The following is a 17413-nucleotide window of genomic DNA, read 5'->3' as shown; positions in this document are numbered from 1 at the left end:
CAAGCGTGCTCCGGAACACCACCGACTATCCCGCCACCAGATCGCCATCTCAGTTAAAAAAAAAAAAAGAGTGAGAGAGAGAGAGCCCACTTTTTTCCCCTCAAGAACGTCGCCATCGCCCATCAAAACGCCTCCTTAACCATACCGCAAGGGGCGCTTTCTCTCCACAAAATGGACCACGACCGGCTCCGCGCCGAGGGCAATTCCGCCAATTCGGCGGGCGCCAACGAGGGAGGTGAATAGTCAAACTGTTCCCTTTCCCTTTGCGTTAAGCAATCAATCAAAGAGGGGGGGGAGACATTTAACGGTTTCTTCGGGGGAGGAAGGGAGCGAAGGTGGCCGAGGGTGTCGTGAAGGCGAAGCACCGAGCCACGGGCATCGGTCACGTCCTTCTTTTCCTCTTTTGTTATATAGTAGTACTTGCGAAGATCCCTTCTCTTTTGGTCTTTCCTTTGCTGGGTAATTATTTGACCGGAGATTAATTAATCAGTTATGTTGCTTTCGTGCCCGCGCTTTTACCATGCTGCCCCTCCGCCAACTGCATCACGCCCCCTCGCGTACTGCTGCTGCACGCCCTCACCATTATTAAGTATTTGTGAACTTAGAGGTTGCGAGGTTTGCTCGTTCGGAGTCCCGCTGGCTGCACGCAGACTTCTCTGAATTCCGAGCCAACTGCATAGGTCAAAAGCTTTAGGCTTCATCGAATCGCGAAATCTTTGTAAGGTATTTTATGAGCCTCCAGATAACCTGAACATTCGCCGTCGTGCCTCTTGAATATCAAAAAGAAGTTCGCTTTAATTGGCACGCATCGAGCAGAAAAAGGGAATTCTATTTTATTGAAATGCACACATGGGCCCGTGTCATTGTCACTTGGACATCGCGTCGTCATTTCATTAGTATGCTTGTCGATTTCAAATCAAAGAGCGCGTAAATTGTAGACAAGAAATATCAAACTTCGATACTTTGAGTAATTGAAAATCAAAATTCAGCGACCTCGTTGATTGAAAAATATTGCTCAAGTTCAGTGAGCACTAATGAACTTTGCATGGCAATAAAAGTCATTTTAAAGTGATCAAATGGAGATAGATACTAGAAATCTTAAACGACATAGAAAAACTCGGTATAGAATTATTTGAAAGAGGATCTTCTTGCGGCATCAAATTTTCCATCGAGAAATCAATCACAACACCGCCGAACACTCTACTAAAGCAGTATTTAAGATCACATCTGACTTATGAGATGTTTGTGCACCAATTTCGTAACCATGCTCCACCATATGCACTTTCCTCAAACGAGTATGGGTCATATGCTCTCGCTTTACCTAAAAAGGTAAATCAGTCGAGATGGGGCGCAAACCAGCATAGCCTGTACAGGCGACGCCAACCCCCCTCACGCATGACCTTAAGAGTATCCAAATCTCTAAACAAAGGGGCAAATGACAAAAGAGAAGATCACTTGGGAGGATTGTATTTTTGGGTTTGACAAAAAGCATCAACGAACACCTTAGAATTGTTCAACATCGCTAAGCCTTGCAACCCACTTTAGCAACAGGGATTCCAATGCACACTGCCACGTGTCGCTTCCTCGAGCTCTTGGGTTCTCCTCTTTTCGTAAAATCGGCGCGGGAGATTTCCCGACCTTCGCTTTCATCGGAACGTGCCTATTTGTGGTTGAAAGAAAAGCCACCACCACCCCAATTTTTCTTTATTTTTCTATTTTTTGGTTGGCCGAAAAAACGATGACGTGTTGGTCCGGCTCGAGTTGACAGTCCCTTTGTTTTTTGCTGAAACATAAAAAATTCCTCTCTCGCCAGTGACAGCTCGACAGCTGTCCCTGACACATCGCGCCCTCATCCTACCCAAGCCATTTTTTTTTGGGTTAATACCACGAAAAACCCTAAACTGGTACACTTGTGACACATTTACCCCAAACTATTTTTTGACCATAAAAAACCCCAAACCCAGTACACCTGTGACAATTTTACCCTGAACTATTTTTTTGACCACCAAAAACCCCAAACTAGTACACCTGTGACAATTTTACCCTGAACTTACCACAAAAAACCCTAAACTGGTACATATGTGACAATTTTACCATGAATTAAAATATTAATATTTTTTTCGAATTTTTATTTATTTTTTATTCTTTTCTTTTCTTTTTTTTTTCATCTTCAGACCCTGGCCGGTCGCCGGTCCGGCGACCAGCCAAAGGCGGAAGCCAGCGAGGGCCGCCCTCGCCAGATCCGGCGATGGCGACCCTCGCCGGTATCGGGCGAGGGCGACCCTCGCCTGCATCGGGCGACCCTCGCCTGTGTCGGGCAAGGACCGCCCTCGCCTGAGTCGGGCGAGGGTCGCCCTTGCCCTGGGCAGGAGAGGACGGCCCTCGCCCGACGCAGACGAGGGCCGTCCCGACGCGGCGAGGGCCGCCCGACGCTGGCGAGGGAGGCCCTCGCCCGACGCAGGCGAGGGTCGCCCTCGCCAGATCCAGCGTCGAGCGAGGGCCGCCCGACGCCGGCAAGGGCAGCCCTCGCCAGCTTCCGCCTCTGGCTGGTCGTCGGACCGGCGGCCAGCCAGAGGTTGAAGGTGAAGAAAAAAAAAAAAAGAAAAAAAAAATTCAAAAAAATAAAAAAAATAATATTAAAAATTAGTTCAGGGTAAAATTGTCGCATGTGTACCAGTTTAAGGTTTTTTGTGGTATGTTTGGGATAAAATTGTCACAGGTATACCAGTTTAGAGTTTTTTATGATCAAAAAAATAGTTTTGGGTAAATGTGTCACAAGTGTACAAGTTTAGGGTTTTTCGTGGTATTAACCCTTTTTTTTTCAACCGGAAATGCTTGGGCAAAAGAAGAAAGAAAATGGGACATGCCCCCCCCCCCCCCCCCCCACTCGCATTAGTAAAACGAAATAAAATTGAGTTCAAATCTTATCATTCCACCTACGTTTTATCGTTCTCCGATTTCTCGCGTTTAAATTCTTTTTACGTATGGTTTTGATTTATGCAATCATGCCCTTTAGTGGCCAATAATTGAAATTGCCGATTTTCTTTTATGACATGGCGTAATTACGGTTTTTATTGCCAAAACAATGTAAAGAGGTATTGATTTGAAAGGGTACTTATCAAATTTCCCCACCGTTTTTCCGGGAGATCGTTCAATTTCGGGTTACATCATCACTCGAGTCATGTTTAGCGGTCGACCATTCTAATGTATCATGATTCGAGCGACTCGATTCAATGACTCAATTTGAAAATATTAACACGTGAAAGGGCAATGTGGAAGGACTACAAGTGGAACTCAACCTCGACAAAAAGAAAGAAGGGAGTGCAATACGCCTTTTTCCTAACACGTCTAGTATAGCCCTATATCGGGTTAAATTAATGTTGCATGGGGGTGAAGCGAATATGAGGGCATCCCTAGTAGCTGAGGGGGACAAAACACGCTACTCCCCCTTTACTCTCTCTCGCCTACTTGTCATCGCCGCATCACCAACAAAGACAAATAATGACGTGTATGATCCATACACACTAACGTCTTGGCTCATAGGTCACCACAAACACGAGATTAATAGGGAAAGAAAAAAGGGTACAGAGCCCGATTCTCGCGATCCATTTATGTTTTCACACGACATACGAAAGCTTAGCTAAATTAACACGATATATCTAAAATCGCCACCGTAAACTCGTTACATTCATCTTCCTCTGAACTAACTTTCTATATCGATTTATCTTGTGAGTTCGGGATTCGCTTGTCCAACCTAAAGCTCATCGGCTTTTCTCGAACAAAAAGGGACAAAAGGGACGGATTTGGTTTCGTGGGTAACATGGAAACTCAGTCCATCTTTTCATCCTCAAGATTATCATCGCAAAAAGACCCGTGTGGGGTTAATTTCCCTCTTTGTCATCACATGGGATGTTATCCCAACCCCTCTTGAGATCGGGTGAGATTTGCACCCCAATGAAGGGCCCCCCACCACATTACTTTTTTTCACTCTTTCGCGAAAAGAGACAATTATGGTTCTCGGGGTCATGATTGATTGATTGGCGATCCTTTGGTCTAGAACGGGTTTCGGAAACGGGGATGCGGTGGTTCATATTAGATGATTTCGAGGTTAAGATCGACCCCGAAGGTATATATCTTGTATTTGATCTTTATGTCAGATGGCGATGGTAAGCAAAAAGGAGAAATTGGAGGTTGTGTGAATGTGATCCGCATGAAAAGTGGGGTCGAAATCACACCAAAGTCCACCGGCACAAGGCAAGCTTCACCCGATGTTGTTGGGTTCATGGGCCCATTGGTCATCAACTTCCCCCCCTAAAGCTTTTTTTTCTCCCTCTTCCCACCACCAAAACGACAACTCAACCTCAGATTTCAAAAATTAGGGTTTGTGTCGCCGGCCACTTCGGCGGTCGGTGGTCCTAATTTTTTTTTATTTTTTATTTTTTTGGCTATTTTAGTCAGCACCGCAATCAATTTTGATCCCTGAGCATGAATGAAGGTGCACGAGATTTTTTTTGCAAATGCTTGCCATGACTAGTTGTTCATTTCACTTGCCACGCGTCTCCAGCTATTGATCCATGGCACGCATGTGCAAAAAGAGTATTTTATTTTTTGTGGGTGATGGTGTTTTTTCTTTTTGGGAAAATGACACAAATGCTCTCTAAATTCTAACTCAGTATGTAACGTGGTCCAAACTTTTAATTTGCTCAATGTGGTCCCTGAATTTTAGCCTAACGTGCAATGTCGTCCCCGAACTTTTAAATTATACAATGAGGTCCGTGGACTTTTGGTAGATGTTCAATTTAGTCCTTAAATTATATGAAAATGTTCAATGTTGTCCTTCCATTTGAAGTAATGGAAGGACAACATTGAACATTTTTATAGAGTTTAGGGACCAAACTGAACATGTATCAAAAGTTCAGGGATCACATTGAACAAATCAAATGTTTAGGGATCACATTGCACATTAGGCCAAAGATCGTGAATCACATTGAACAAATTAAAAGTTCAAGGATCACGTTATACATTGGGCTAAAGTTTAGGGATTATTTGTATCATTATCTCTTTTTTTTCTTGCCAAAATGAAAAGGAAAACGAGACGAGGGAGAAGAGGATTGGATTGGGTTAAGCGAGTCTTCACCTTCACCAGCCCACCACCATGTCCATAAGCCCATCCCACTAAAGATGGACTTGAATGGATCAAAGAAAGTTCAACTCCAACAGCACATGGAAGCAAGATCATGTCCGAAGAGCTTGTTGATCTCGCGGCTAGTTTTCCAATTCCGGTGCTCATCCTTCGCCGCCGAACGAACGACTTCCAGAGGTCAGCGCATCGGGCGATTGCTAAAGCTATGGAGTCAACGCGACTACGAGGTCGAGGATAATACTTCACAGCGCATGACAGGGAATTGGAGAGACAGAGTTAGAATGATATCACCGGATGATCCGCTGGGAAATGAGAGGCAAACATGAACAGACTGAATTTACGTCCGTCACTAACAAAAACTGATGGAAAGAACAGCTTGCTCTGAATTTCTCGTTTGGGGGCGACATATACATTTGCAAGAATCAGAAATAGAGAATCCAAAGGCAACTGTTACCCGGCAAGAAGTTGCTTACGCTTGCTAAGGGATGGACCGATAATCTTTTCGTGCATGTCCTCGATGTTAGTGGTCTGCCCTAGGAATCAATCAAGGTTAATACTCTAATATTAGTTGTGGATTAGGTTGTGTCGGAAAATCGACTTTCACTATACTTAGGTAGTCATAATGTCTTGCTAGAGACCGCTTATGACTTGTGGGCCAAAAAGGGTTTTGAGCACATTGCTAATGTTTAGTGAACCTACAGGGTCGCACACAAAAGCGAACTGAGTTAATATTTTCTGTGCGTCGGGATCTACTTAAAATAAAAAGTAGATTTTAATTTATTCTCCTATTCAACTTATCTACGCGGTCGTGCGCGTTATGAGATAACGATTAAATGTACGATTGAAGGTGGACGGTTTGGCTGGCCCAAATCGCCTGGCCCACTTCTTTTAATTCCGCTGGATAATGAGGTTGTATAAATAGATAGAGAATCGTTCTTTGTCTAGGGTTTTTCAACAGAGTATCGAAAATCAAAAGGCGTTGAAGAAAAGGAACTTCAAGATCTTTAGCTAGCACTTGGATCGTTGGAAACTTCTGTTTGCGTGTGTAGATACCGGTAGGGGCGCAACACTTGGGGCGCTAATCTAGACACAATCAATTGTCAATTTACGTTCGATTTGCAAAAGGTACGTATCGAACTTCTGTCTCGATTTCAATATACACATGGATCATGTCTAGGGTTCTAGGGTTTCGGTTTACAAATATATTCCGCTGCGTTTTTACCGTTGATGAACCCTACACTCGAACACTCTACTTGCTTGTACATTAGGCCTCACGGGAAACACATTGACGTAACAGGGAGTAATGGACCCAATAATCAGTTAAAGGAAGCTTTGAGATTCAATCGAGCTCCGATGTTAGGTCTAGAGAGACTGTATGTGATCTCAGAGATAATCAATTCATCAAAATAGCACATCATTCCTTAGAGGTCAATCGCGCCAGCAAAGGAGCATGTAGACGCAGCGTCTAATGATGTCGAGCCTACCTTTCTGATCTTTCAGGTGACCCTTTACCCTTGTGCATGAAAGACTTCTGTTTATAGTCTTGGAATCTCTTGCTTCTGCACTTGCACTTCTCACGATCTTCTTCATCTTCCTGGATCCGAATGCCTCAGTTTCTATGCCTTGGCTTCACCTGCCTTTGGCTTTGTCGAGACAGACAGGGAAATTTGTTTTCTTTAAGTAGAGAAGTGACTGTGTTCTTGTTCAGAAAGGGGGGTCGTCTTCTTACAAGGACAGCTTCGGCCCCTCTGGTCTCTCTCTGCGTTCTGTGTGCGATACAGACATTTATGGGAGCAACAAACCACCAAAGGTATCGGTCGGCCCCAAGTCTCCGAGTAAACTAGAGAATTGTATACTTGGGGCTTGCCATGTTCTCGTGAGAATATATATATAAAAGAGAAATAATTGCTCTTGCCTTGACTCCCCGATTTGTTCCTTTCTTCATGTCATTAGTCCACTGCACATATGAAGTATTACATTGGAAAGGTCACCGGAATGGTAATTTGCACCTTCTTCTATAGATCAACCAAAGTGTTAAGAGTAGTTATCCATAGATGTAGCAATTGGTATAATTTATTGATTTCGCGTTATACATGTCAACTTTATTTAGAATCATATCATTTTTGTTAGGCAATTTTGTGCATCAAACTAAATATTGTACTGAAAAATACGTGATTTTCCAAAGGTTTGTGAATACCTCTTGGACTAATTGTTAGAGAATATACAGAGATAACTGGGTATTATAGACGACACTTATTATCCCAGCAGTTATTCATTCGAGAAAAATAGTGCATATGTAAGACGATGTTTGGTAAACAGTATCGTAGTCGACGAAACGTAGTCATCTACTTTGTTTTTGGACCGGATGTTTTAAGTAATTAATTACAAATTTCCATATGTGTTGATGCATGAATCCACAATTCGTATGGAGTTTTTGTAATAAAAATGTGTAGTACCTCTATGGTTGCAAACTTGCTACTCTGATCTTTCTAAAATGGTTTCCTCCTTAGACCAACCTCTACCCCCCTCATCACTTCGTCGTTTAAAAGCAACTCACATCCAAAAAATACCGAGAATTGAAGAACTTCGCTATCGACACGATAGAAAATCTTACGAGTCGGAATAAAGTAATACGTAAACCCACATCCTTAATTAACAGCCAAAAGAAAAGACACTCGAAATAATTTTTTTTACATGTTTGTATGTTTTCCATGCTATGATGTCGGACCACTTGATATGAGGAAAACCCTAGTTTGTCTTCTTTTTTTTTTTTTATCTCCACCATAAATACATGTGTTCTTCAATTTCACCACACAAAGATGATCACAAGACAGGATTAGTAGTCAAAGCAAGTGAGGTAATTTCACCAAGAATCCATGCTGTGACATTAATGCCACTAGCATTGTGAATTAAACATTTCTGAATGGTCGTCACTTCTTCCCGTCATCGTGCCAAATATCTCTTGCTTAAGCCACGATTATGGAGCTCCTTCCTTAGTCTCCTCGCTTGGTTTCGCAATATTTAATCCCTTAAGATCAAAACTAGTGATCGCAAAAGGCTTAAAGAGATTGCGGACGTGGACAAATTCTTAGGATGACCCGCGTAAGGCCCATGTGAAATGGGTCACGGATTATTTTAAATGAAATGTACGAGAGCTCGAACCTCAAAATATTGCTAATCAATACGTGACAACTTGAAAACTTTAGTTAATCCATTTGTTTTGCTTAAGAAGCCAAACATAATCTCGCAACAAACATGTCCTAGTGGCTAGTGGGTGCTCCTCCTAAACCACATAATTGGAAGTGCCGCCGGTTTTAGCGGATTTCGACTTTCGCGGTTAGGATTGGCCAAAAGAGAAAAATACATAAATGAGAAACTCAATTCCAAAAAGGGTACCAACTTTTAAGTAAGGATAATACCACGAAAAACCCCAAACTAGTATACATGTGACAAATTTATCCTAAATTAATTTTTTGACCATCAAAAACTCCAAACTTGTACACCCGTGACAAATTTACCCTATGTTAGTTTCTGTTAAATTTTACTATTAAATTGCTGAGTTGGATGACACGTGACAGTTGACAGATGCATCAGTTTGGGGTTTTACCCCTATGTTTGTCACAGGTTTATCAATTTGTGATTTTTCGTGGTATTAATCCAATTTAACAGAAGGGAAATTTAGCACAAGTGTATCAATTTGGGTTTTTTTGTGGTAAAAAAATTAGTTCGGGGTAAATTTATCACAGATGTACAAGTTTGAGGTTTTTGGTAGTCAAAAAATTAGTTCCGAGTAAATTTATCACAAGTATATCAGTTTAGGGTTTTTTGTGGTATTAACCAAAAAGATTTATTTATCTTTCTGAAAAAATTAAAAAAAAAGGGATAAGAGATTAGATTGAGAAAGGAGCAACATATGGAATTGGAACTCGGATACATGCATGACCATGCACATAAGATATTACTTAAAAAGTTAGATACATAAATCAAGACGCTTATAAGTTATACCATGCATACGTGTCATCTGACAAAAGGTGATGGCAATCATGGCATTACATCTCATGGAAAACACATCATGTCATTATTTTGCACAAAATGTTATGTGCGGGTAGCATGGGCGTGACACACGCCCGAATAGAATACGACTTTAATGTCGATTCTTATATGCTGTGGTATAAAACCATCAAAAAAAATTATAAAACTCCTCAGATCAGCTACTTGAACTATAATTACATAACTATACATTATGTTCTCAACAAAAATATATGATCCATGAAGGCTTGACTAATCTGAAAGGACCTCCCCATAAATATAGAAACATATTGTCCATAAGGGTGTCGGAGAGAAGAAGTCTAATGATTCGATCATACCTTGTCATGAAATATAGGGTTTATTTTTCAAATGTATCTCTTAGCAAGTAGGAAGATTGCATATCGGGTTGAATTCACTGGACATGGTCGTTTGTCTATTATATGTTAGGCAATAGCCTAGATTTTTTGTCTAGGACTTTTACTAAATTTTCATCAGCTGAACCAACCATATTTTGCAATTTTTTTTAAAATTATTAGCCACATTCATTACATACAAGTCCATATTACACAAATGGAGTTTCCAAATTTTATAAGAAAAAGGTATTCTAGGAATTAGAAATTTTTCTTTTAGGAGATTCATAAAGTGGCAATATGCATCCACGCACCACCATAAAAGTAGATATGAATGACATAATGTTCTTGTTAAATTTGAATTATCCCTGGATAAAAAGGATACAATTATGAGTTCTTATTTATTAATTTATTTATGTTTTGTACTATTTCGTCTTTCGATATAATCACTTTAATATCATTAGGATAAAATTTGCAGCTCGAGAAAATACTTAATTGAAACAAATTGTATCGGAAGGCACAAATGGGTCTCATTATATTCGAAAATACTTTGGAAATGAAAAGCCAATGACTTAGGCTCAAATGGGCCTAGGCCTGCAATAGGATTTAACGATTCCTACGTAAACAAGGCCCAATCAAGTAATTGATTGACCTTATGAAAGTGACCGATTGAGATCCACATTTCTTTCCTATGATTCTCTCACCAAACCTTTTTAATTTCAGCTTCATATTCACCTCCAATTCGATCACTCAATTGTCTTAAAATGGTGATTGAGTGAATCATTATGTTTTGGCTGAACCATCACATGAACACTCTTGTTCGAGCCCAAATTCTATTTGGTGGGGCTCGACTTGAGATTGGAACACTTGAAAAAGATGAGGCTGTTCAGATGGTGCCATTTTCAATCCAAGCTGTCTTAATCGACGGCACGATAATTTCCCAATGAAAAGGATTGATTGATATTTGCCGGTCACATTCTTGCTTTTCATCCTCGGCACATCAAAACACATGAGGTAGCATTCTATGTTCATTAGCCAATCTCAATCACATTATTTTTCCCTTTGATACTAAAGATAAGATGAGGACGGAACGATAGAAAACCCAACTAAAGTGTTTCCTTTGTGCCCAATTTCCCAAAAATATCCTCGACTTTAGGTCTAATTCCTCCCAACTTTTTATTGTCTAAAAAAAATCTCCAACTTTCACTACAGTTCCAAATCTACCCGCGCGACCAAAAGTCGCCACTAGTTTTTTTTCAAAATTATTAACATCAAAGCTCGTTAGAGGTTCATTATCAGAATGTGCATTTTCATCAACGCGCTCTTCTTCGTATGGAATAATAGCAACATCCTGATGTTGATAATCCAGAAGAAATCAATGGCAATTTTAAGACATATGGATAGATTTGGGACTAGAGTGAAAATTGCGAACTTTTTTTAGACAACAAAAGGTTCGAGCAAAATTGGGATCGGATCGGATCTAAAGTTGAGGTTAGTTTAAGGAATTAGCCCGTTATCTTTGGTGAAGAGTGAAGTACTGATGTGTTCTCGGATCTCGGTAGACGATACATGGACACCCTCGCGTCTCGATTTGTGACATCGATTAACAATTTAACATGATGAATTGCACAAGCATCGACGGAACTGAATCGATCGCATAAAGTAAAAGATATTCCATTGTAGCAAGGACAGAAAAGTTAGATCTCAGCTCACTTCATCATTTTATGCTCCACTCTGGCCTCATCAACATAGAGAGCCCCCACCATAGAGAGCAAAATTGGGATCGGATCTAAAGTTGAGGTTAGTTTAAGGAATTAACCCGTTATCATTGGCTGAAGAGTGAAGTACTGATGTGTTCTCGGATCTCGGAAGACGATACATGGACACCCTCGCGTCTCTGATTTGTGACATCGATTAACAATTTAACATGATGAATTGCACAAGCATCGACGGAACTGAATCGATCGCATAAAGTAAAAGATATTCCATTGTAGCAAGGACAGAAAAGTTAGATCTCAGCTCACTTCATCATTTTATGCTCCACTCTGGCCTCATCAACATAGAGAGCCCCCACCATAAAAGCAACATCGCAAGTTGTCAACACCTAATAAACGAAGCAGCACCACACCAATGGGGCATAAAAATGGCAACCCATTATTCATTGCTAAATCATCCCCCCGATCAATCAGTGAAATTAGCAATCGCGGCGTGCGGCTCGCAGGCCTTGGCAGCGGGGGCCGGCTCGACGCCGGGGTTGGGCGGGACCGGCTTCCCCAGGAGCTCGGCGGGCAAGTCCTTGACGCCCTTGAGGTAGAAGGTGTAGAAGAGCTTGATAGGGAAGATGAGCTGCTGGAGCTTGACCTGGCCGGTCGCGCCCTCGAAGATGCCGGACCCACCGGTCACGGCCAGGTACGTGTCCTCGTAGGTCAGGTAAGGGCCTTGGACCGCGATGTGGCCGTAGTCGCCGAAGTAGAAGCTGAAGATGGCCTCGTAGCGGTCACCTTTCTTCTCCGGCTTGTTCTGGATCAGGATGCAGATGCCCGCAGTTATGCCCAGTCTCTTTTGCAGGTCCCCACTGTACAGCTGCATCGTGAATTCGTGGAAGAAGAAAATTAATCAAGTGTTGTCGTGGTGTGGCATGGAATCTAGTCCAAGGACTAAATCCTGATAGTTCCACTCTATACATTGTCGATTGAAAAAAGTTCTAATTTTTAACTTACTAAAGTTGCAGTATTTCAATCCCGAGCATTATTCATCAAATACAGACTCCATCTTTTTTTTCTAACAAATGAATTGTGATCCCGATCTTCATAAGAAGCTTCAGGGCCACAAATCAACAGACTCTATTATTGCCCAGTAAGAGAGATTGTTAACCAGTAAGATCCCGACCGAATCAAGCGCAAGAAGTGGAAAATAAGCAGTTTATGCCCAGTAACAAGAAGTTCAAGATAAGCAGTTTATCAGGGTCAGACCAAATACTGACCCCCCAACGAAAAAGGTTTGTAAATGTCCCATTGAGTGAGTAACATGATCCACGAAAACGAAAGATGCGTCAAATGATGCAGAGATGAAGCAAAGTGAGGATCAAGGAACTGACTTTGTTGCTGAAAGGGACGAGATCGCCGAGGGAATTGACAGGCTTCTGGCTCAATTTGAGGATAGCCGGGCTTCCTCGATCTCTCTCGTTGATCTCGTACACATGCAGTTCTTGAACTTTCCCTACACAGACCCCGTACAAAAAGTTCTTCATCAGTAATCTTGAGAAAGTTAAGGTTATGGGGGGTCGAATCGATCGCACTGATAGGAAATAAAGAATGGCATCGGGACACGGATCTCTCATTAGGTCACTGCGTTCTCGTCAATTCTTGAAAAGAGATCGACTTGATCCAGCAAAATGGGTGTTCAGACAGACCCTTCTTTTCTCTCGGAGGTTCTGCCCAAAAAGAAACAAACAAAAGGGGGTGGGCAGGAACTTTACCAGGGGTGGAGTCACCAGCAGGACTGGCCTGGCTCTTGCAAGAGAAGGATTTTCTGGGCAAGGCAGAGAGGCTCCGGCTCGAGCTCGAGCTGGAGGGAGATGTCGCGGCGAGCTTGGGCAGAAACGGGGTCGAGAGGTTGAAGGGCAAGCGCGTCTTGGAAGGCGAACCGCTGCTTGCAGATCCCGAGCTCTTGGCGAGCTTCGCAGAGGAGGAAGAGATGGTTCTCAGAGCAGAGCTCGAACAAGCCATGGTTGCTCGACAGAGACTAGCAAGATGGGTTGATGAATAATGGGGTTTGGTTCGGTGCGAGACAAGCAGGAGATTGGCAGAGAAAGTGCGTGTTATTATACAGATGGATGGAGAGAGAGATTAGGTGCCTCGAAAAGTGAAGAAAAGGTCGAATTTTGGGCACGTGAATCTCAGAATGTAGTGGGAATTCGTAGTGGACGGTGGTGTGGAATCAGCAGGAGGTTGAAAGAGTGGACTGTTGAATGATGACTTGGTTGATTCCTTGGAATAGTCAATGCTCCTCTCGATGGCAAAATTAAACCATAGTTTGGCCCCCCCATGGAAAATATTTTGAGTTATTAATTACGCATACGTTTGTTTTTGGGTTCGGTCGGACGGTGCGGGATGCGCGTGATTCAACAGATTGCATGTACCGAAAATAGACAGCAATTGCTTCATCGGTATACACTCCATAGTAGGCCAATGTGTTATCCTCGAGTTCTTTTTTGTTTTTTGCTAGAAAAGTGTTATCCTCGAGTTATTACTTGTTCGGAAGCGGAATTTATAATGCATTTTCAAATCCCATCGTATGAAAGAATAGAAAAAAAAACACGTACGGTACAGATAATTCGATCTATGGGGTGATCCTAAAATCACATCAAGAAATAGTAGTCATGAGAATGAATTGTGTATTTTAGGCAGGTCAACCCATTTCAATTTTTGGATCAAGGGTTCGATAGCAAGGGCGGATTTGGGGCGGGGGGTGGGGCATGGTAGCAAGAGAAACCCAACTCGAGCATACCGGACCCTGCCCATTGGCACCCCTAGGTAATAGCCCTCGACTTTCTCGAATTTATCCCCACCCTAATTATTGAAGAAAGTTTACAATATAAATAAAATAAATATTTTATGAAGTCCCGAAGATTAAGAATCTATAATAAAAAAAAAAATTTAGTAAATAAAAAATTCAAGTCCAAGTCCACGACCAGTACGGTGCACCAACCAACCAAAATCGTTTGCTTCCCGGACTCTTCCTCTTGGGGGTACCCATCGTGCTGCATTTTTTTTAAGGGTATCCGTCACGTTCTCCACAGTGCACCGCTTGATGTTGGCCCTTTTGGGTTAGGAAAACATCGACCTTTTTCTAGGGTTTGAGATCGATGAAGGAGGTGTTTTAGATGCACTTTCACTTTTTTTCAATTTTGCTTCAACCAATTCGTCTAGCGAATGAATTTTGTTTTTTGAAAAACTCGTGATCTTCGAAAGTTTCGCGATGTACAAATTTCGGCACATAGAGTCACATATAATTCTTTTTATTTCAATTTTTTATGGAGAGAACGACCTTAGGATAAACATCTCGCACAACTTTGCAAACTATAAAAAATAATTATTTTTGCCAGAGGTACAAACAAATGTGCCCTAAAAGAAATGGCCAAGTCTAAAAGACCTTGATGGGAAGACTCAGATTGCTTTCGTCGTCATCAATATCATGAAAATGTTCTAATGTGGGGGCAAACTTGGAATGGTAGACTCAATGTGTCTACCATTGGCAAATTGATACACAGAAACAAGCATGCATCTTCGAAGAGCAGTTTCTTGATACATCTCATGCTCGAACTTTTGTTTTGGTAACATGACGAAGCAACTTTCTTTTTCCATCTCTTTTCATTCCCGATGAAGTATTTACGAACATCCTTTGAACATCTAGCAACCAATTCCCTAATTTTTGTGAAATTATAGGTTCATGCGTGACGCTTATTCCAAACACATCGATAACATTGATCGGTAATTACACAACATGAGATAGCCTTTTTCGTACCTCCTTTCAGAGACGTCGCGACAACAGATGAGACCACCATCACGGTGGTCGCCTCTCAACGATCAAGATCTGGACAAATCGATCTAGCTTTCTAGGCTTTCCCGTCACGTTGGTTGCCCGTGATTTCTCTCCCCACCCCTTTTGCTTTCATGGCCCATTTTCAGTGTTGTTGGGGTAATCGACCAACGTGACAATTAGATGATACCTTTGTCGCGGCGGTCCTTGGGTTTGACCATTACGACGGTTCGCTTCTTGCGGTTTCACTCACCAATTTTATTTTATTTTTATGTCTATTAACTTTTCTAGGAATCTTTAGTTTTTATATTGTTATAAACGTATCCGCCATGATATCTAGTGTTTTACCTAATAAAAAGTAAAGCACAACATATCTCCACATACTTCATTTCCGATCTTATCTTGCAATGTCCTAATCGTTATCCTATCGGTCAAATGCAGCCTATAGAGCTCCGTTTGTTCTATAGAAAATATTTTTGAAAATATATTTTTCTCGTTGTCCAACCTTTGGATCACTTAGGAAAACGAGTTAACGGAAAACCTATGCTTATATTCAGGAATATGATTTCTTTTTTCAAAAATCGAAAATTATTTTCCAAAATATGACTAAAGCTTGGACCATAAACTCTACGCTTAGGCACGGGAACTCCAACACTCATTCCTGGGCCCTTGGCAGCAAGGCCAGGTCTACCAAGGTCAATCGAGAGCCAGCCTGGGTCTATTGAGGCAAAGCCTAGGACCTTGGCGCCCGGGCTCGGGTCCATCAAGGTCAGGCCTTGGTGCCTGCGCCCGGGTCCATCGAGGTTGGTTTTGGGACCCCAACGCTCGGGCCTTAGTTCATCGAGGTCGAGCTCGGGACCTTGGTGTCAGTGCTTGAATCCCCAATGCCCACACCAGGTTCATTGAGGCCGGGTCCTGAAACGCAGCCCCTAAGACCAAGTCCCTAGTGTCGGGGCCTAGATCCATCGAGGCCTGACTCGAGATCTTGGCAACCGAGCCTAGGTCCATCGAGGCTGACCTTAGCGCCCATGCTTGGGTTCATTGAGGCAGGCCCAGGCTAGCGAGGCTAGGCTTGGTCCATCGAGGCCAAGTTTGGGACCTAGGCACTAGTGCTTGGGTTCCTCGAGGCGAGGCCCAAGTTTGTCCATTGAGGTCGTGTTCGCACCCCAGTAGTCACGACCCAATTTCCATACCCGAGTCCATCGAGATCGTGGCCAAGACCCCGGTGCTGTTCCCAAATCCATCAAGGCCGGACCTGGGATCCCAACGCCTTTGCTTGGGTCCTCGATGTTCAAGTCCAAGTCTTTCGAGGCCGACCCCGGCGCTCGGGCTTGGGTCCATCAAGCTTAGCTTCTACGAACCTAGGATCGGTGTCCATGCTAATGCTCAAGAGCCAAGTATTCGGGCCTGTAACCTTAGTGCCCATACCTAGTTCACCGGCTATCCGAACGCAAGCCACAAACGCTTAAATAGTGGATGTCTATTTAGTTTATCAAATGACAAAATAATTTCCAGTTCATTTTCACGTCTCAGCCACACACCGGAAAAATATTATCATTTTCCAGGAAAATGACATCTTGAAAAAGAAAAATTAGAAATATTACATTTTTCGCGAAACAAACGGAGTCTAGACGCCAATACACCTAAAAAACTTCCCCAACATTATCAGGCTTGATATCAGACTAAATATCAGGCCTCTCTCGTCCAACCCTACCAATCAACAAAAGAAAAAACCTGTAAGTCTAGAGAATCAAAAGGTTGGGCCTAGCCTGGTCAGGCCTGGCAGATAAACGAGTCCCATCATCATGGTCCATGCGTACACAAAAAAAGGGGTCAAGTTCGGGCCTAGATTTCGATACTTATATCAAGAACTCTATGCTGGGTACGAAAATCCTAACACTTGTTCTCAAGTCCTTGGCATCCAGTTTGGGTCCTCAACGCCTTGGTCTATTGAGCCCGAGCTCGGGAACTTGATGCTAGTGGTCAAGTCCTTGATGCCAGTGCGTAGGTCCATCGAGGCCTAGCCCGAGGCCTCGGTGCCAGTGCCCGATGCCCCAGCACCCGAGCCCGGGTCCATAAAGGCAGAGCAGAGGACCCTGACACCCGAGCCTGGGTCCACAAATATTTTCAATAAAATAGACGAAGCATAAATATCATGACTAATGCATGATAAGATTTATTAGATCGTGAGGTGGAACAATCAAAAGGCATCCGAAATGCATATCGTTTTCAAATGAAACTCGAAAGTCACCGATTATCTTTAACAACAAAAAGACATTCGAGCATGCATCATAAGCTTTGTGTTGATTTTGAGTTCTATAAAGAAATTAAGGAAAGATAATTCAATCAC

The 17413-nt window shown here is 42.5% G+C and overlaps 1 protein-coding gene across 1 annotated transcript; it reads right to left on the bottom strand.

Annotated features, from left to right (window-relative positions):
* Nucleotides 1–11484: 11484 nt before the first annotated feature.
* On the bottom strand, nt 11485–13365 carry LOC115681461 (allene oxide cyclase, chloroplastic-like). Its single transcript, XM_030605422.2, has 3 exons — nt 13001–13365; nt 12620–12741; nt 11485–12105 (listed from the first exon to the last, which is right to left on the bottom strand). The coding sequence occupies exons 1-3, from the start codon at nt 13248–13250 to the stop codon at nt 11704–11706; spliced, it is 774 nt and encodes a 257-aa protein (XP_030461282.2). The 5' UTR covers nt 13251–13365; the 3' UTR covers nt 11485–11703.
* Nucleotides 13366–17413: the final 4048 nt, after the last annotated feature.

Source organism: Syzygium oleosum, unplaced genomic scaffold (assembly GCF_021117445.2).
Source record: "Syzygium oleosum isolate NSW1041296 unplaced genomic scaffold, Sole_v2.1 Sole_v2.48, whole genome shotgun sequence".
NCBI classification, from domain to species: domain Eukaryota; kingdom Viridiplantae; phylum Streptophyta; class Magnoliopsida; order Myrtales; family Myrtaceae; genus Syzygium; species Syzygium oleosum.
This window is presented reverse-complemented; position numbering and strand designations above follow the sequence as displayed.

What these genes read in the sequence shown, in the direction of transcription:
- LOC115681461 (XM_030605422.2), bottom strand. Translation starts at nt 13,250, where the DNA reads ATGGCTTGTTCGAGCTCTGCTCTGAGAACCATCTCTTCCTCCTCTGCG. An exon ending in TGCTGGTGACTCCACCCCTG is followed by an intron (nt 12,742 to 13,000) that starts GTAAAGTTCCTG and finishes GGGTCTGTGTAG; the next exon opens with GGAAAGTTCAAGAACTGCAT. An exon ending in TCGTCCCTTTCAGCAACAAA is followed by an intron (nt 12,106 to 12,619) that starts GTCAGTTCCTTG and finishes TTCACGATGCAG; the next exon opens with CTGTACAGTGGGGACCTGCA.